General features: G+C 47.2%; 1 protein-coding gene across 1 annotated transcript in view; it reads left to right on the top strand.

Moving 5' to 3' along the window:
- LOC127561671 (collagen alpha-1(I) chain-like) overlaps positions 1-20,202 on the top strand; it is a 61,612-nt gene that overhangs the window by 9,177 nt on the left and 32,233 nt on the right. Inside the window, exons 4-9 of the mRNA XM_051996849.1 lie at positions 107-207; positions 304-468; positions 3,720-3,885; positions 4,722-4,865; positions 4,920-5,510; positions 5,690-5,754. Of these exons, the coding sequence (XP_051852809.1) occupies positions 107-207; positions 304-468; positions 3,720-3,885; positions 4,722-4,865; positions 4,920-5,510; positions 5,690-5,754 (1,232 nt within the window). The remainder of the gene's footprint in view (positions 1-106; positions 208-303; positions 469-3,719; positions 3,886-4,721; positions 4,866-4,919; positions 5,511-5,689; positions 5,755-20,202) is intronic.

Here is a 20,202-nt window from a genome sequence, read left to right as displayed (position 1 = left end):
CTTTAAAATCTGACATCCATGATCTACATCCCTTCAAGATCTGACATCTGCTGTTCTAAGGTCCCTTCCACATCTGGCATAGCTAGAATGCCTCCCCCTTTCTCAGGAACACCAGCCTCCTTCAAGGCTCCCCCCGAACACCAGCTCTTTGCCAAGTTTGTTCTGATCCGCCTTCCTCGGGTTGCAAGCGGTCCCATTGCCACCAAGGTCACCGTCACTCTGCATTTAGCTTAGGCTGTTTTCGGTCTAGGTCTCAGTCTCCTTGCTGCTTCTCCCCCGTTCTTCCCTGTCTGTGCCCCCCAGTGCTTAGCCCCAAGTGCCTGGTTCCTAACAGGGACCGTGTGGGGCCATGTATCATGTAAGGGGCAAGAAAAGCAGCAGCCCACCCAGAGGAGAAAGAGGGAACCTCCCATGGGCTGCTGTCTCTGCTCTCGAATCCCCGGGGCTTCTGCGGAGGCAGAGGGGAAGGTCAGCCTCCCAGGAGGTCTGCGAGGCCGCCCGGGGAAGCTGGGTGGGCTCCGCCAGATCCCAGCACGCCTGAAACAAATCAACAAATGCAAACTCTCCGGGAATGTTCCTTATCGCGCTGGCGTTTCCGCCTGAATTCTACCGAGGCTCGGAGGGAGGAGGGGAAGGCGTTCCGCAAGTCTGTCAGGTGTCGCCTTCCACGGAAATCGTTCTGGGGATGAGGGCTCGATGAGCAAATGTACCGGGGTCAAGGACACACCTGGGATACGCAACAGGAGGCGGGGGAGGCCTGAAGGGAGCTTGTAAGAACACCCCCCCCCTTCCTTCCACCCTGCCCCAAGTCCTCCCTCTCCAGACTTCCAGAGTCCCATAGAAGGGGAAGACTTCAATCCAGCTCTCCCATTTTACAGATGAGCAGACAGAAATCGGGAAATATTCAGCCAAAATTTGAACTCAGAGCCCCCAGCTTTAAACACAACACCCTTTAGGAGGTTCACAATTCACTCATTCATCCAGTCTCTCCCAAGGAAATAAGGGAATCGGGCCAAGAAGGAACAGTGGGAGATGGTCCCGCTTGGACATTCGGCTTCTGTGAGAAACACCTGCGAGGGTCCCTCCGGCCCCTTGGGGACCCTCACACAGGGAAGCCCGATGCTGGGCGTTTGCCCAAGCTGCGCCCGCCTGGAACGCGCTCAGCTCTCTGCCTGCGGCCCCCAAGCTCAAACGGCACCTTCCACAGGAAGCCCTTTCCCCATTACGCTTGAATTCTATGGGGTGTGTGTGTGTGTGTGTGTGTGTGTGTGTATGTGTACACAATAACACACAAATATATGTACCTATATACACATATACAAATTAATTAGAGAATTATATCTATATATATATATATATAGATAGATAGATAGATAACTAAGATGGATGGAGGATGGATAGATCGATAGACAGATAGACATCTGATGTTCTAAGGTCCCTTCAAGATCTGACATCCCATGTTCTAAGGTCCTTTTCACATCTGGCATAGCTAGAATGCCTCCCCCCCACTTCTACTGCTCAGAAACACCAGCCTCCTTCCAAGGGGCCCATCTGTGCCTGGCACGAGGCCCCTGTGATCGGGGGCCCAGGACGCGCAACAGATTTTCTTCTTCAAATAGTGCTCTTCAGAGACACAGAGTCTATATCCAGATAGACAGACACCCATCTTATTAGCCTCTGGCTCTTTGGGGAAGGACACAGTTCTCCAGGAGAGCAGGACCCGGATCCCCAGCATGCAGAACTGGGCCGGGCGCATAGTAGGTGCTTAATGATGAAGGCTCCGAAGCCCTCCCCCAGGCCGGCCCCTCTCCCCCGGACAGAGAACCGACTTCTGTCTTCGGAAGCGTTTAGACCATGTCCCCTCCCCCCTTCTGAAAGCCCAACAGCGATCAGGCACAGACAGCCCGGCATTTACACTGAGAGCTGTGCAATAATATTTATCTAAAACCTGTCAAGTTGGGGGAAAATTCCATTTAATAGCGTGGCCCTCCATGCGGGAGGTGAAGGCAGCTGGGAAGGAGCGCGGGAGAGCCAGCCTCGGCCCACAGGAGGAGGGGGGTAGGGGGCACAGGGCATTTCGTGCTTCTAAAAAGGACCGGCAGCCAGAGATTTTGCAGCTGGAAAGTTAATTTCTTGGGCGCGGAGGGGACCACCTGCATTGGGGGGGGGGCACAAGCAACCTATTAATTCTGTTAGTCCAGAAATGGCCCCGTCTTCCCCAAGGAAGCCATGGATTAACGGCCGATCAAACGTGGGCCCACGTAGGCAGAGGGGGCTTAATGAGAGAACCACAGCACGGCCCATCTGGGGGGCCGGGGCCGAGACACGGGGAAAGGCAGGCCCGGGAGAGACCTGAGAACGTGGAGCGCCACAGCCGGGCGGTCCTTGGGACCCAAACCGTCCCCATTGGGAGGGACCCAGGAAGATTTCAGAGCTTGGGGAGGAGGGGGAGAGGCAGGTGGACCTTAGAACACGGAATGTCAGAAGCGGGAAGGGCCCTAGAACCCGGAACATCAGAGGCACAACACGGAATGTCAGAGGCAGGAAGGGCCCTAGAACCCGGAACGTCAGAGGCACAACACGGAATGTCAGAGGCGGGAAGGGCCCTAGAACCTGGAACGTCAGAGGCACAACACGGAATGTCAGAGGCGGGAAGGGCCCTAGAACCCGCAACGTCAGAGGCACAACACGGAATGTCAGAGGCGGGAAGGGCCCTAGAACCCGCAACGTCAGAGGCACAACACGGAATGTCAGGCGGGAAGGGCCCTAGAACCCGGAACGTCAGAGGCACAACACGGAATGTCAGAGGCGGGAAGCGCCCTAGAACCTGGAACGTCAGAGGCACAACAGGGAATGTCAGAGGTGGGAAGGGCCCTAGAACCCGGAATGTCAGAGGCACAACATGGAATGTCAGAGGCACAACACGGAATGTCAGAGGCGGGAAGGGCCTTTGATAGTAACAACTAGTATTTAAATGGCACTTCAAGGTAAACCTTTATTATCCCCTTTATCCTTGGGAGGAAGGTGCTATTATTATCCCCATTTCACAGATGAGGACCCAGAATCACACAGCTAATAAGGATCCATGGCAGAATTTGAACACGTAGTTCCTGCTTTCAGATCCAGCATTTTAATGACTGCCAACCTCCCTCCAACCTTCCTCTGCCTTGTTTTCCCCAGACCGCACAACTGATTGCATTAGGTTAGGGAACTCCCAGTGAGAACCTCCCCTCTACCAGCAGTTGTCCCATTTAGGACAAGGCTTTGGGGAAGCAGTCATTTCACCCCCAAATGTCCCAGCTAAAATCCCACCTTCCACCAAAAGCCCCTCGGGACTCCCCCTTGCTGCAAGGAACACTGCCACACACAGAGCCTCTCATCCGACTGCCAGCTTCTGGAGGGCAGGGGATGCTGGGCCCTTCTCAGCCTCCAAACAGTGACTGGCACAAAGTAGGCATTTAATAAATCAAAGGCGAGACTGACTCTGAAGCAGCCCTTGTCCTCCCAACATAACCTTCTGTAAAGAGACCCCCCAGGGGCAGGGAGGGGATGCCCGAGCGCCCCGCTGGAGCGCAGACAGTGACCCCCTTCCCGACCTCGGCCGGCCCGCGAGCGTCAGGTCTGGGCCCAAACCCGAAGGTTTTTTCCGTGATACCACAAAGACGCTAATGTAAAAGTAAATATTAATATGGAAGCTATTCTTGTCTATGCGGCCCTAGTCAAGGCCAGAGAGAGAAAAGCTGCAAAAACGGCAGAAAATAAAATACGGGCGTAGAAATGGGAGCCGGACCAGCCCGGAGGCCAGCAGCGTCGCCAGGAACGGGGAGCTTCGGGAAGAAAGCGTTCCTCCCGGGGACCGCGACCTCGGCCCCACTCTTCTGCTCCGTAAGACGACGGATCTGGACGAAAGCCTCTAAACGTCCTTTCCGGCTCCGATATCCTGCGTCCTCTGCATTTATTGAGGAAGTCGTTTTCAACGGTGTTAATTGGCTGAGAATTAGAGACAATAAAAATAGCTGCCATTTATACAGCACAGCAGGATCTGGAAGTCCATCCATATCTCGCTGCATCTTCACCACCAGCCTGCGGTTATTATCCCCCTTTTACAGATGAGGAAACTAAGGCAGGGTCAGTTAAGTGACATCACTAGTGTCGAAAATCAGATTTAAACCCATGTTAGGCTCTCTGAAATCATTTCCACTCTATCAGGGGTTTCTAATCTTCTGTATGTGGGCAGGAGGCCCTGCTGCCAGCTGGTGAAGCCTCTGGCTCCCTTCTCAGAGCTTTTTAAAATACATCAGATAAATATGTAAACTTCCAAAGGCAACCACACACATAAAGACGCTCTATGTTTTCCACGCCTTCAGATGTGTAATTGAGATCACACTGCTCGCCTCCTCGGTGGCTGGGGAGCCGGAAAGGGAGGGAAAAGCTGGAGCTCCAAATTATTAAAAATGAACATTAAAATAAAGACTATGCCCGCAGGGGGGTGGGGGGATCGGAGGGAGGAAGAAATTCAGAACACAAGGTTTTGCGAGGGTGAATGGGGAAAATGATCTGTGCAGATGTTCTGGAAATAAAAAATGAAATGAAGGATGATTTAAAAAAAACAGAAAGAGATCATTCTTTTTCTGATGCGAGTTCCCAGCCCCAGCGGAGGGTTAGTGGAGCCCCGGCTATGAACTCCAGCCCTGTACCTCCAGGTCTCCCTGTATTTACAGGAGCAGGAAGTTCCTCTGGCACAGAGAAGGGGGCAGAAGGCAGCGTGAGGGCCACAGCGGCCCTGCGGAGTCTGGGGGTCCTGCTGCTCTCCTGGCCAGAGACGGCCGCCACAGCCACGCGGGAGGAGGAGAGCTCTGTCCCGGGCACTCGGGGGCCGGTCACCGGGTCACTCCCTTCTCGCTAACGCCCGGCGCCAGCGCGGGGACAGAGACGCGGAGAGCGCTCGGCCTTCGTGGGGACCGAGGATGCCGTGGGTGAGATACTGACTCGCACGCGGATCGGATTAAGGGGGGCAGAACGGCACAGGGCCGGCAGCTTCCCCCCCACCCAGAGCCCTGGCAGCGAGACAGAGGTCAGCAGGAGCCAGCGGCGGGACAGAGGTCAGCAGGAGCCGGCGGGCAGGACAGAGGTCAGCGGGGCCCGGCGGCGGGACAGAGGTCAGCGGGGCCCGGCGGCGGGACAGAGGTCAGCGGGGCCCGGAGGCGGGACAGAGGTCAGCGGGGCCCGGAGGCGGGACAGAGGTCAGCGGGGCCCGGCGGCGGGACAGCGGTCAGCGGGGCCCGGCGGCGGGACAGAGGTCAGCGGGGCCCGGCGGCGGGACAGAGGTCAGCAGGAGCCGGCGGCGGGACAGAGGTCAGCGGGGCCCGGCGGCGGGACAGAGGTCAGCGGTGGCCGGCCTCGGTCTGGGAGGTCCCACCAAGCTCTCCGGAGGCCTGCGCCGCCCTCGGCACGTGGATGCAGTGGGATATCACTGAGCCACGAGAAGCAGGGAGGCTGGAGACTCAGAGGCTCGTGGGAAAGTGGGAACAGCAGCAAAGTGAAGAAAGAAACTAGGAAAACTACTGACTGGGGGGAAATGGAACCACAACCACAGGGCTGCAATTACAGGCTCTGGGATCATCTAAAGTTCTTCCCCAGCCGGCCTCCTGTCCGCACACTGTTCTTGCTTCTCTCCCCTCCATTCCAGGGTTCGGCCGTCCTGGCCTTCTGGGGCTCTCCATCTCCCACCTCCCTCTCTTTGTCCTAACTATGGTACCTAGGATGCCCTATTACTTCTAGAATCCAATATGAACGCCTCTAATTGGCTTTTAAATCTATCTCCCCCAACCTGGCTCCTTCCTACCCTTCCGGTATCTCACATATTCCTCCCCTTTATATATTCTGCGTTGCTTCCATACTAGCCTCCTCGGTATTCTGGACACACAGGAGCCCCATAGATGTTCTCTTTTCTCCGTCCGCATCCCTATTCAAATGCCATTTCCTCCACCAAGCCTTTCCTTCCCCCCATCAGCTTCCCAGAACAATCTTGTCCTCATTTTGAATGTATCGGGTAGCGCCCGGTCCTCAGTAGGCCCCTAATAAATGCTTATTGATTGATTAATTGAATTATACGAGGAAACCTCTTTCTAAAGAGCCAGCTATAAAGAACACCGAACCATGAAGATGTTCAAATTCACATTAGTGACTTGCTTTTAAATGACTCTTTTCCAGTTCAAGTGAGAAGAATGTCTGGCCCCGCGTTATCAGGAAGGCCTTAGAGGGAGATTAGGAGCCACGTACCAAGACTTAGCACGAAAAGGAGTCTAACTCTCTCCTTTAGACTGTTAAACTCTAGAATACCGCCCCCCAAAATTAATTCCATCATCAGGCCTTTCATTAAACATCGGATGATTATTAAAACAACATTTGGGAATAAGTTAATAGGTATACAAACAGGATCAATTTTTTTGGCCAAAGAATTAACTTTTTAAAAATCGAGCTGCTTTCTAATTAACTGAAAATGATTTCATCAATAAAACACAATTACTTTCCAAATAATCGTTGAAACTTCCTAGGAGTCTTTAGGTATTTAATGGCCATTTCATCTGGTAGCAGGAGTGATACTAGATAGATATCAATTCTCTAAAAATGTTTATTGCACAGCTAACATTCTGTCAGCAGTTCCATTAGAAGGACGAATGGAAGAGCAGGGTACAGGGGGGTTGTGTATTTAGCTAATTTCTTTGCTCTATCATTCACTAGGGAAGGAATGGACAGAATTAGCTTGTGTAGTAACACACTGAATCTAGGTCCCCTTTTGTCAAAATGCAATCCACCTGTCAAGATCCCGAAACCAGGGACTTTAAGGTCCCTTGACCTGTGGCCCAGACACATCTGAGAAAACAAGATAGGAAGCAGTCGTTTGTCAAAGGAACAGCTGCCCACGGTCACCGTTGCTCAGAATTTGGCTCGGCTTTGTCTACAAGCTCCGTACGGCTGCCCCCCAGCCAGGGGGACACTTCCTAGGCACCCCCAGAATGCTTAGCGCCACATGGTCTCACACGGTAACACCTCACCTGTCTCTCTGGCTTTTCTTTTAACCAACACAAGCGGTTGCATGTCACGGCATAAGCTCCAGCTTAAAAAAGAGCAGCCCTGTTCTGGGAGCTTCCTCTGCTTTTTTGTGCTGCTTATCAATGAGAAAAAAGCTGGTGCCCTCATCTACTGGCTACCCACCTTGCCTCCCTCCCTTGCCTATGTAGGTACCACTCAGGCAAACCAAATGATGTTGGAAATATCAGAAATCTGTGCGCGCCCTTCCTTATGAGGAGCTCGGGCCGGTGGGCACATATTATGCCTGAATTTCTCCTGATGGCTCCCCAGGCCAAAATAACAGTGAAAAGAGAAGAAAGGGGCTCGCTGCGCAGGGCAGACCGTATAATTTGAATGGAGACGGGAGGGAAGGCAAGGCTATTCAGTCGCTATTTTGATTCGTCTTTCCTATCAAGGAAAATGATCTCCAAATTGAAAAGATCTGGGTAAACACAGCCAAGGCAGCACGAAGCCCGAGATTGGGGAGAAGATAGACAGAACAAACGTACCTTCTCTCACTGAGCTTAAATCCCCAGACCCAGACGCATTACATCTGCAGGAACGATTACGGAGCGGGCGGCAGTAAGCTGAACAACGATGAAGAAGATAAGAGGCAGCCCGAGTCGGGAGATGGCAAATATCACCTCAGTTTTCAAAAGGGGGGAAAGGTTACTTCCAGAAACTACAGAGAGCTCGGCTTGGTATCAATCTCCAGCAGCGTTCAGGAGCAAAGTTTTCAAAAGATGATTTGTAAGATTTAGAAAGGTGAGCAGAGAGCAACAGGGGCCTTGTCTGGTTACCGAACTGGGGGACAGAGAAAGTGTTTGAATTTCAGCAAGATCTGATGATGTTCTCCTGGACAACATGGGGAGACGTCGGGGGTGGGGGTGGGGGGAGTACAGGCCTTTGCGAGAGGGTGGAGCGGTCCTATCTTAAAAATGTTGATTAGTGTACGGAGTGAAGGGTGGAATGTCCTCCCTTTCCTTGTTTCCAAGAATCCCTGGCTTCCTTCCTTCCAAACACAGCTCAGGTGCTTCCTCCTACAATAGATCTTTGTTGATTCCCAGTGGTCAGTGCCCTCTCCTTCTTGAAATTACTTTATATTCCTTTGTAGTTCCTTTTGTTCAATTTTCCCAGTAGAATGTAAGCTCTTTGAGGGCAGGGACTATTTCCTTTCTGTTTTTCTACTCCCCACTGCCTGCTGGAATAAATGGGAGCCTCCTGCCAGTGGCTGCTGGAGGTCTGAGTTAGGCCTGTAGAATGGATCTCCTCCTGTGAGAGGATGATGATGATACAAGGAGACTAAAAGGCCGTTGCATTCTCTGACCTCTCCCTCCTCCCTCTGCCTCCAATTTATCTCATTCCCAGTCCGAAACACCTGTGTCAGCAAAGGCTGCCCCGCAATTCCTTCAGATGCTGTGATCCACAGTTGTGGAGGCTCTCGGAGAAATGACCTGTCCCTTAGCCCAGGCAGGGTCCTTAACAACTGCCCAACACATACAGTATTCAGGTCATGTTAGGATCACAGATAAAGTCATTCAATAGCAAGAACTGATCAAATGAGAGAATATCATGGGATATGCTTGGGCAGGGGATATGGGTAAAGTACTTGCCACAGTACCTGGGAGATGATAAGCACTATGTAAACATTATTATTGTTATTATTATTAAGCAACAAATGGCCCAAACACTGTGCTAAAGACTGAAGGTAGAAAGATAAGGAAAAAAAAAAACAATCCCTCCTCTCAAGGAAGTCACCTTTTAAAGGAAGAGTCAATAACCTGCCAATGTGCAAAATAAAAAAGAAACTTAGCCTTTCTCTGATAAAGGTCTCATTTCTCAAATATATAGAAAACTGAGCCAAATTTGTAAGAATATGAATCATTTCCCAATAGATAAATGGTCAAAAAATATGAACAGATAGTTTTCAAAGAAATCAAAGCCATCTATAGTCGATGAAAAAAAGTTCTAAATCACTATCAATTAGAGAAATACAAGTTAAAACACTTCTGAGGTACCACTCACACCTATCAGATTGGCTAATATGACAGAAAATAAAAATGATAAATATTGGAGGGGATGTGAGAAACCTGGGACATGACGTGCACTGTTGGTGGAGTTGTGAACTGATCCAGCTATTCCAGAGAGCAATTTGGAGCTGTGTCCAGTGAGCTATAAAACTATACATATCCTTTGAGCTAGCAGTGTCACTACTGGGTCTACATCCCAAAGAGATCATCAAAAAGGAAAAAGGCACCAGCCTTGAAGTCAGAAGAACCTGAGTTCAAATCTGGTCTCAGACACTTAACACTTCCTAGCTGTGTGACCTGGGCAAGTCACTTAACCCCAATTGCCTCAGCAAAAATAAATAAATGAACAAACAACAACTAAATGAATGAATAAATAAATGAGAAATAAATAAATAAAGGACCTGTTTTACAAAAATATTCATAGCAGATGTTTTTGTGATGAAACTGAGGGGATGGTCACCAACTGAGGAATGGCTGCACATGTTGCGGCATATGAATGTAATGGAATTCTGTTGTGCTGTAAGAAATGACAGGTGGGATGATGTCAGAAAAACCTGGGCAGAAACTGGAAACTGAGTAGATGCCCATCAATTGGAGAATGGCTGAATAAATTGTGGTATATGAATATTATGGAATATTCTTGTTTGGTAAGAAATGACCAGCAGGATGATTTCAGAAAGGCCTGGAGAGACTTACACGAACTGATGCTGAGTGAAACGAGCAGGGCCAGGAGATCCTTATACACTTCAATAACGATACTATATGATGATCAATTCTGATGGACCTGGCCATCCTCAGCAATGAGATGAACCAAATCAGTTCCAATGGAGCAGTAATGAACTAAACCAGCTATACCCAGCGAAAGAACTCTGGGAGATGACTAATTGAATTCCCAATCCCTCTATTTTTGCCTGCCCGCATTTTAGATTTCCTTCACAGGCTAATTGTACAATATTTCAGAGTCCGATTCTTTTTGTGCAGCAAAATAACTGTTTGGTCATGTATACTCATTGTGTATCTAATTTATACTCTAATATATTTAACATCTATTGGTCATCCTGCCAAATAGGGGAGGGAGTGGGGGGAAGGAAGGGAAAAATTGGAACAAAAGGTTTGGCAATTGTCAATGTTGTAAAATTACCCATAAATATAATTTGTAAATAAAAAGTTATGAAATTAAAAAAAAAAAAGAAAAACCTGGGAATTTTACATGAACTGATGCAAAATGAAATGAGCAGAACTTTGTACACAGCAGCAATAACACTGTGAGGATCAACTGTGAATGACATATCTGTTCTCAGCAATACAATGATCTAGGATAACTTCAAAGAATTTATGATGAAAAATGCTGTCCATATGAGAAAAAGAACTGATGGACTCTGAATGCAGATTGAGGAATGTTGCAGGGGAGTTTTCTCTATATTTCTTGAATTTTTTGGATCTGTTTTCTTTCACAACATGACTAATAAGGAAATACGTTTTGCATGAGTGCTTGTATATAACCTTTATCAAATTGATGGCCTTCTCAATGACAGGAGAGAGGAAAGAGAGTGGGGAAGAATTTGGAACTCAAAATTGTGAAAGAAAAGATGAAGATTAAAAATTGTTTTACATGTAATTAGAAAAAATATTAAAAACAATTTTAAAGGAAACAGTCTATAAAAATCATCTAATGCAAAACCATTTTACAGTTGTGGAAACTGAGTCAAGACTCCTGCCCAAGATCACACAATATCACAGAGCTGTGATTTGAACACAGAGCTGGGATTCTGAGACCCTGGCTCTACCTCCAGAGAATTGGGTGACTAGTGAATTGAGTCGGTTGAAAGGATCTTTCCTAGTGCTCCAGAAGGCTTTGTTTTCAGCCATTCCAACATGGAATGGAGCTTGAATGAAGATGTCATTGGCTTGCGAGCGTGACCCAAAGCTGGGAGAAGAGGTTGGCTAAAAGAATCAATATCCAGCCAGTTAGGATTATGAGTGCAAACAAACAAGAAGAAAGGAGACCAGAGCCTGAGTGCAGTCCAGCGTTCACGTTCCACTCCACAAGGAGAGAAGTTGGGAAACTTCCAAGTGATGAGAAATAAATGGCCGACACATTCCAAGGGGGACCGTTCTACTTTAAGCTATCTCTAATTGGAAGATAAAATCTCTCAGTGCACGTGCACACACACACACACACACACACACACACACACACACTCACACTCTTCTTCAGGCTAAACATTCCCAATTTGCTCCATTGTTTATTATATGACATAGCTTCAAAGGCCTTCACATCCTGCTTATATCCCTCCAGACAATTCTTTTTTCCCCCCATTTCAAGCCATTTTTATTTAAAGTTTGAGTTCTAGATTCTATTTCCCCCTCCCTGAGATGTAAGCAACCAGATACGGGTTAGACACATGCAGTCATATAAAACATTTCCATCTTAGTCATTTTGTACAAGAAGATTAAAAAGAAAAAACAAAAAACAAGAGAAAGCAAATGAAAAATAGCACGCTTCAGTCCGTATTCAATCAGACCAGTTCATTCTCTGGAGGTAGACAGCATGCTTCATCATTAGTCCCATAGGATTGTCTTGGATCATTATGTTGCTGAGAAGAGGTTATCAATTCTTAAGGTCTGATGCCCAGAACTGAACATAACTAGGAGTCGTTATTACCTCTCTGTTCCTAGAAGTTCTGTCCCTCTTAGAGTAGCTCAAGGTGGAGCTGCTATGTTGTGGGTTTTTTCATTGCCCCACCCCACAGCTGACTTTGTAGTCCACTAAAAGCCCACGATCTTTTGTGGATGAACTCTAAGCATTCCTCCCCCAACGTGAACTTGAGACAGATTCTTTAAAAAAAAATTACTAAAAAATAAGTTTAAGACATGATAATTTATGCCCAATTCTTTTATTTTAAAAATGCATTCACATACCCCCACACCTCTCTGTGCCTCTTTGTCTCTCTCTGTGTATGTGTATGTCTCTCTTTCTCTGGATGTCTTTCTTTCTTTGTGTGTGTCTTTCTATCTCTGAATGTCTGTCTATCTCTATCCCTTTCCCTTCTTTTTTTTGCAAGGCAATTGGAATTAAGTGACTTACTTAGGATCATGCAGCTAGTAAGTGTTAAATATCTGAGGTCCTCCTGATGTCAGGGCAAGTGCTCTATCCACTGTGCCACCCAGCCACTCTAATCGCTATAATTAAATCAAAACCAAATTACTGAATTTGTGAGCTCCTGAGTAACTGTCAAGTCCCTTGAAGAGGCTATAACTTCAGCACCACCAGGCTCTTGGCAAAAAGCATTCAATCTAAAAAATCCTTGTCAGCCTGTACTTAGCCTCTGGCTGATCCCTACTTAATTGTTTCCCCAACCTGCTCTCCTCTTAATCTTCCCCTGGAACATTTTTCACTTGGACTCAAACAACCAACTTCACAAGGACAGGATCAGGTGTTGTGTCTGGAAAGGAGGTCAGCCTGATAAAGATCTGAGGGTCTGAGCAACCAAAAAACCTGACCAGTTTAGACCATACTGCTAAACTGTCAATCAACAAGGCCTTAACCAGTGTCACTTTTCTGCCAGACACTGTATTTAGCACTGGACAAACCAAAGCAAAAAGGGCCCTCTGAGAGGTTCAGTGCTTAGAAAAGGGGGCTGCTGTCTTGCTGTGCCCTGCCAGGGCCAGACCACATCGGGCTTGCTGGGTTCAGCTGGGGGCACCTCCCTTTGGGAAGATCACTGAATGAACAGAAGCTGAAGAAGGTCCAGGATTCGGGAACCAGGATGGCGAGGGGACTTCAAACAATGGGGACCCATCGACTAGAGAAATGAGGGTGTTTGGATTAAAGAAGAGAAGGTTTCGGGGCCCACAGGGGCTGCCCTCATATGGAAGAAATAGATTCTGCCTGGCACCAGAGAGCACAGAGTAAGGAGGCAGAGATGGTGGAAATGTTGGCAGGAAACATTTCCCGACAGGTTCCAATGTGCAACGGGCGGGAGGTTCCCCCTCACTGGAGCTCTTCAGGCATAGGTTGGATGCCCGCTTATGGAGATCATTACTGGCTTCTGGAATTGACCAAAGGATCCTTTTTAATTCTGAGATTCCACAATTCTGCCTAATAATAGTGTCAAATTTCCCATCACCAGATATCTAAACAGAGACTAGACAGGGACTTGTTAGGGGTTTTGCAGAGGAGAGGAGGGAATGAGTATTTATATAGAGCCTACTATGTGCCAAGAGCTTCCCAATTATTCTCTAGTTTCATCTTCACAAAAATCCCAGGAGGTAAGTGGTGTTATTATTTCCATTTTACAGTTGAGAAAACCGAGGCAAACAAAGGACACGGTGAGTAAGCACATGAGATTGGATTTGAACTCAGGTCTTCTAGCCTCCAGCCTCATTGTTCTATCCACTCAGCAACCAAGGTTGTAATCTCATAGAGTGAGACTAGATGTTCTCTGATAGTCTTCCACCTCTGAGACGTGGATGCCACTCAACATTATCAGATCCCAACAGCATTCAGAGATGCCCTGTGAAAATACCACACCGGCCAGCTTTGCTGGCCCAGCATCTTCTGCCTTCCTGGATCTGGCAGCTAGGTCCCCCATGGTTCCCTCTCCTCCTCTCCCTGAAGCCTCTGAGCTCTCAGTCTCTTGAATATTCCTCCACTGCAGTTGGATTCAGTGGAAAGTATCATCCTGGTCTTTGGCCCGTCGCCAGCTTTGAGGAGAGCTGTCTCTGTTCTCCCTGGACCCGAGGAGCTGGCAGCCTCCATACCTAACAATGGTTTTGATCAATAGGCTTCGACCTAGACTCTCCGTCTGCCTTTGCTGGCATCTGATTCATTTGTTTGACCTCCTCGTTTCTGGGCACGCCAGACAGCTCAGGATTCCAGCATCTCTTCCTCTTCAGAAGGTAATCAGTACAAAATGCCAAGGTCTCAGGGACCACTTGGCCACAGATCCCTTCCATCAACTTCCCCGCCCTTTGGAGTGGGATTAGGATGGATAGACCATACTCCAGACCCTGTCTTGGGTATTTATATAGAGCCTACTTTGTTATCAAGAGCAAAAGTCACCGGCTTCTTAATTAGCCTCTCATTCCTCTGCCTCAAGTCAGTACATGATTATTAAGCCCCTGTTCAGTGCCAAGGGAACCAGGTGGAGCTAGGTCGACCCAGGGAGACCTAAGTTCAAACCTGACTTCAGACACTTACTAGCTATGTGACCCTGGGCAAGACACTTAACCCTGTCTGACTCAGTTTCCTTATCTGTCAAATGAGCTGGAGAAAAAATGACAAATCACTGCAATATCTTTGCCAAGAAAACTCCAGATGGAGTCACAAAGAGTGGGACATGACTAAAACGAGTGAACAACAACACGTGCCAGATGAGATACAAAGACAACATTTAAGCAATTCCTGCCCTCAAGGAACTCACAGTTTAATGGGGGTAGACAACATTCCAGGGATTATGTGCCAACAAAATGCCAACATACAGAATAACCTGGAGATAACCTCAGGGAGAAGGTCCATGGATGACAAGAAGACTGGGAAAGGCTTCTTGCAGATTTTTAGCTGAGATTGCAGATTGTGACTGATATCTGAAAGAAGCCAGGGGAGCCAGGAGACATAGATGAAGAGGAAGCCAGGTATGGGGAATTGTGCTTGTTTGAAGAACAGCATGCAGGCCAGTGTCTCTGGATCGAAAGGTGTGTGGGGGTGTCAGAATTTTAGAAATGCAGGAAGGGGGGAAGATTATGAAGGGTTTTAAAAGCTAAAGAGATATTAGAGGCAAAAGGGAGCCGCTTATTGAGTAAGGGGTGACATGATCAGACTTGTGTTTTAGGAAAATCCCTCAGCAGTTCATTGGAGGATGAATTGGAATGGAGAGAGATTTGAGGCAGGTTAGACCCACCAGCAGCTTTCAATAGTCCAGGTGTGAGTTGAGGAGGTTCAGCACCAGGATGGGAGCCATGTCAGAGGAGAGAAAGGGGTTATTTCAAAGATGCTGTAGAGGAGAAGCTGACTAAAGGTGCTGCAGAGGTGAAACTGATCAGAGATGCAAAGAGGTGAAAGTGACCAGAGATTTGCAGAGGTGAAAGTGACCAGAGATGTTGCAAAGGTGAAAATGACCCGAGGTGCAACAAAGGTAAAATTGACCAACAATGTTGTAAAGGTGAAAGTGACCAGAGATGCTGCAGAGGTGAAAATGACCAGAAATTTGAAGAAGTGAAAGTGACCAGAGATGTTGCAAAGGTGAAAATGACCCGATGCTACAAAGGTAAAACTGACCAACAATGTTGCAAAGGTGAAAGTGACCAGAGATGCTGCAGAGGTGAAAGTGACCAGAGATGCTGCAAAGGTAAAACTGACCAAAGATGCTCCACCTCTGGTGAAATCAACAGACCTTGTGCCATACTGAATATGGGTAGGCAGGAGAGAGTGGAGAGAACACTGGGATAACGCCAAGGCTGTAAGACTGAGGGACTGGGAGGATGGGGGTATCTTCAAAAGTAATAGGAAAGTGAGGAACGAGAGAGTTTTGGGAGAGGAAAAATAATGAATTCAGTTTTGGACAAATGGTGCTAAAGATGTCTACTAAGCATCCAATTCATAGTCCAGAAGAACAAAAATTTCAATTAGAATCAACTCCCCTCAGGAGTTACCTTCATTCTACTCAGTCTATAGTTAGGATGTAATCATCTGCATATTGTCTCTGCCATTAGACTGTAAGCTCTCTGAGGGCAGAGGCTGTTTTTTGGCCTTTTCTTTTACCCTGCAGTGCACAGCATAGTGCCTGGCAGTGTTTGCACTTAGTAAATGTCTGTTGATTGATCATGTACCTATTTAGATAATATTGTCTTCCTCGTTAGAATGTAATGTCCTTAAAAAAAGAGTAAGGTCCTTAAGGACCTTTTGTTTGCTTTTTTTTTGTATCCCCAAAACTTAGCAGAATGCCCAGAATACCATGAATCCTTAATACATGCATGATTAATTGACTGGATTTAAATCTCACTTCTGCTACTTATTTTGTGTAACATTAATCAATCTCTAGATCTCAGCGTCCTCATCTGTAAAATCAGGTGGTTGAATTCAATGCTCCCTGAGATCTTTTTCTTATCTAAATCAATGATCTTGTAATGAACCAGTATTTATTAATCACCTTCTCTATCCCTATCCCTATGTGATAGCTGGAGTTATCAAGATGGAAAATTATATAGTTTTTCTCCTTAAGCTATCTTCCCAGGCCTATCATGTCTTAGAAGCTTTCTATTATGAACTAACAACTCCATGGGAATATAGTCAGCCAGATCAATCCCTTCCTTCTCAGGCACTTAAAAATTGTTTCAAGGCTTAGGCCTGGAATACCAGCATTTCTGGATCTAAGACTTTCTTTTTGTTTTGAATGAGTGGTAAAGAAGGAGAGGGACAAATTCATTCAGCATCCTCCTGGGTTTCTAATGTCCCTTGTCACATGTCAGATGAGCTGTCAATAAAAACCAGGCCAGACAATAATGACATAATCATCCAAACTGAGGCTGACTGACAGCAGAGTCACTCAATAACATTGTTGCAAAATGAAAAAGAGGAATCACAAGAGGCTTAAAATCTAGTTGTGAACATAATGGCAGCTACTGGAAACAAAGTTGGGAAATGACTTATTCATTCAAAAACGAGCTATACTGAACAGAGCTTCACTATTCCATATACAACCTTTCTTTTTCCATTCTTTACATATGGAAACATTCATGTTTGTCAAGTTCATAAGAAAAAAAAAACATATAAAAGCAGGGGAAACAAGATGGCAGCACGCCAAATGCTAAGTGAATGATTCCAATAGACTAAGTTCCGCCATCTTGGTTCCAGGAACAGAACAAGAATTCAGCCAAGAGCATAGATCAGTGTGAATACTCCAGGAAGACTTCAAAGACATGGGCTGCTTCTATGGGATTGAGGGCTGGGAGGCAGCTTGTCAATCTTCTACTCTCCCCCTTCATTTTGGAAATGATCAGAAAATGCAAACAACTTACCACACATGGCACTAATAGGGGACCACAAAGCCAGAATATGTTTCCCAGCTCTCCTGGCTTCCTCTCTACCAGCTGGGCTTTGTGGATGGTGCAATCTGGACAGGAGAAGAGAACCAGTTAAGTAATCCGGGTAAAGAAAGGAAGGGCCCAACAGAGCATTGGCAAGAACAGCTGGGATTGCTTTGTAGAGAATGCGCAGATGAGGAAGAAGATCCCGGTAGAATGTAAGCTCAGTGAGGACACAATATTGTTTGTTGTTGTTAGGATGATGTCTCTGTAGTCCCAGCATTAACATCAAAAGAACTTAAAGAATGCTGTGGGGTTGGGTTTGGAAGCCACCGTAGGTTCCCAAGCAAGGGGGGACATAGTGAAAGTTCGACTTTGAGGAGATTCATCCTGGTAAACTGGAGGAGAATCAGATCAAGTACTTTCTTCTCTTAAAAACAAACAAACAAAAAAAAAAGCAGTGGAATGAGGAAAAGGGAAAGAACACAGCAGGAAAACCAACTCAGGTGTTTCCTTGGGAAGGCTCGAGCACGCACAATGCCTGCTTTTCTTCCAGGGGCGAGAGGATTCTTGGGGAGCAGCCACTCGGCATGTATGTGCAGCTTGGTGGCAGCTACCGAACACACTCGCCTGATTGATTGCGGCCCTGGAGCACAAAGCCCGCCCTCGCGCCAAGCTTCTCACAAATGCCTCCTTCACGCCCACGTGGACTGGCATGCACAGCTCCAACCGACACTGGGGGAGAAACTCCCCATGCCCCTCCCCACCTGAAACGCTGGCGCTCTTGGTTTCCTGCCTTCCTGAGCCCCATGGGCCCAAGGCAGGAATGGGACTCCTGCAACCCCCGCATCCCCACCCTGGCTCAGGCTGGGGCGGAGGCAGGATCTCTTTGGAAAAGACACGGACAGAGGGAAATGAATTCTAATGGGACTGAAGGCTGATCTGGGACCTCTCTGATTCATAACGACCTTCAAAGGCTGGAACATTTTCCCCTCATTTTGGGGACCATCAAACATCCCCATAAGTCCCTGCATTCAGGAATAAGTCAGTAAGTCAGCCAAAATAAACATTTATCGAAAGCCCACTGTGCTAAGTACTGGGGATACAAAAAGGGGCAAAACCCACCCTCGAGGAGCTCCCCCTCTAATCATTATTTATAGACTAGTAATCAGTCATTATTATGCTTTGATCAATAGATTATGGCACATCTTGACTGGATGTCCCATAGACATCTTAAACTCAGCACATTCCAAACTGAACCCAACATCTTTCCCCCACGCCCTCCCAGCTTCCTCACTCCCCTGCTCCACTGAGGGAACCACTACCCTCCCATCCCCTTTGGGAGTCATACTCTTCTTCTCATACCCTGGATTCAGCCTGCTGCCAAGTTTTGTCATTTCTACCTTCACAAATTCCCTTGTTTAAGTTCCCTGTTCTCCAGAGCCACCAACCACCAGCCTGGTGCAGGACCTTGTTACTTCACATCTGGATTATTAATTGGTGTCGATCAAAAAGGGATGAGGGGGAAATTCTGAGTCATTGGAAAGTGAAAAGTTTGGGAATAAAATAAGAAAGCAAAAAAAAAAGAGTGAAGGAGAAAGGGAAGAAGGAAGGAAGAGAGCAAGAGAGAAAGGAAGGAAGGAAGGAAGGAAGGAAGGAAGGAAGGAAGGAAGGAAGGAAGGAAGGAAGGAAGGAAGGAAGCAAGGAAGCAAGGAAGCAAAGAAGGATGGTACAGTGGAGAGATCACTGGCTCTGGAGTCAAAAGACCTTCTAGCTTTGAATCCTTCCTGATTTTATATAACTTGTGTAACTTTACCCAAGTTCCCTGATATCCTTGGGACTCAGTTACCCCATTTGTAAAATGAAGAGATTTGACTCATTGGGCTCTGAGATCTCTTCCAGCAATCAATGAGACTATCTCCAAGAAAACCCTAAAAAGGGAGTGGGGAGGACAGAAGGAGGGACGGCGGAGGAGAGCTGACTGAAAGACCTGCCTGGCTCCTGGATATGGACACGATATGAAGACCCAGTGGACCAAAAATATCTCCCTCATCGGCTGGCCACGGGGGGAATAAAATTCTCTGCCATGAAATTGAATACGGGCTCCAGAGGTAAGGCATCACTGTCCAAGAGAGCTAAGAGTAAGAGTCTTTCAGCCCTAAATCCCATCACCCCATGAAATGTAATGCCAGAACTCCAAATGTATTTGGATGCTTTTTAACCCTTACTCATAGACTCACCTCTGAAGTTGCTCTATTTCCTCATTTCTGAGGGGGCAGAAAAGGGTGTGTCCCTGAACCCCTTCTAAGGCAGCTCTATTTAGGGAACAGGAACCTTGGGTGTCTAAAAAAGAATCCCCTCAGGGCTCCCTTAAATAGAAGCTCACCAGGATCCCACAGGAGCATTTGTTTACAGATCATCAATTATTTGATAGGGAAGAAGGCCTGGAGGGGAACAGGTAGGAACAGAGGATGCTTAGGCTGGAAGAAACAAAAAGTCTTGGAGGGACAAGATCTCTGTTTTCAAGTATTTGAAGGGCCGGCTTGTTCTAATTCTTCAACAAAACTGAGTCCCATGTTAGGAAATAGTTGCTATCAGAGCCCAATTAAAAGTGTCATGTGCCCAAACAGGGAGCGATTTCTTTGTCAGTGGAAGTCTCCAAGCACTAGTTAAATCTCCACAAGTTGGGTTTTCCTTGGTGGGTGGAGAGGGGGGATCTGGCAAGATCAGAGAATCTTTAAAGTTCCTTTCCATCTTTAAAGCCTATGATACTATAATAATCAGCAAGGTCCTTTGACTCAAGAGCCGGTCATTCCCCCGTACCATACTCCTTCCTTCCTTCCTTCCTCCTTCCCTTCCTCCTTTTCCTTCCTTCCTTCCTTCCCTTTCCTTTCTTCCTTTTCCTTTCTCCTTTCTTTTTTTCCTTCCTCTCTTCCTTCTATTCCTTCCTTTTCCTCCCTCCTTTGTCTCTCCCTTCTTTCCTCCCTTTTTCCTTCCCTCCCTCCCTTCCTTCTTTTTTATCTTCCACCCTCCCTCTCTTTTTTCCTCCCTTCCTCCTTCTCTCCTTCCTTCT

Source organism: Antechinus flavipes, chromosome 4 (assembly GCF_016432865.1).
Source record: "Antechinus flavipes isolate AdamAnt ecotype Samford, QLD, Australia chromosome 4, AdamAnt_v2, whole genome shotgun sequence".
Taxonomy (NCBI): domain Eukaryota; kingdom Metazoa; phylum Chordata; class Mammalia; order Dasyuromorphia; family Dasyuridae; genus Antechinus; species Antechinus flavipes.
This window is presented reverse-complemented; position numbering and strand designations above follow the sequence as displayed.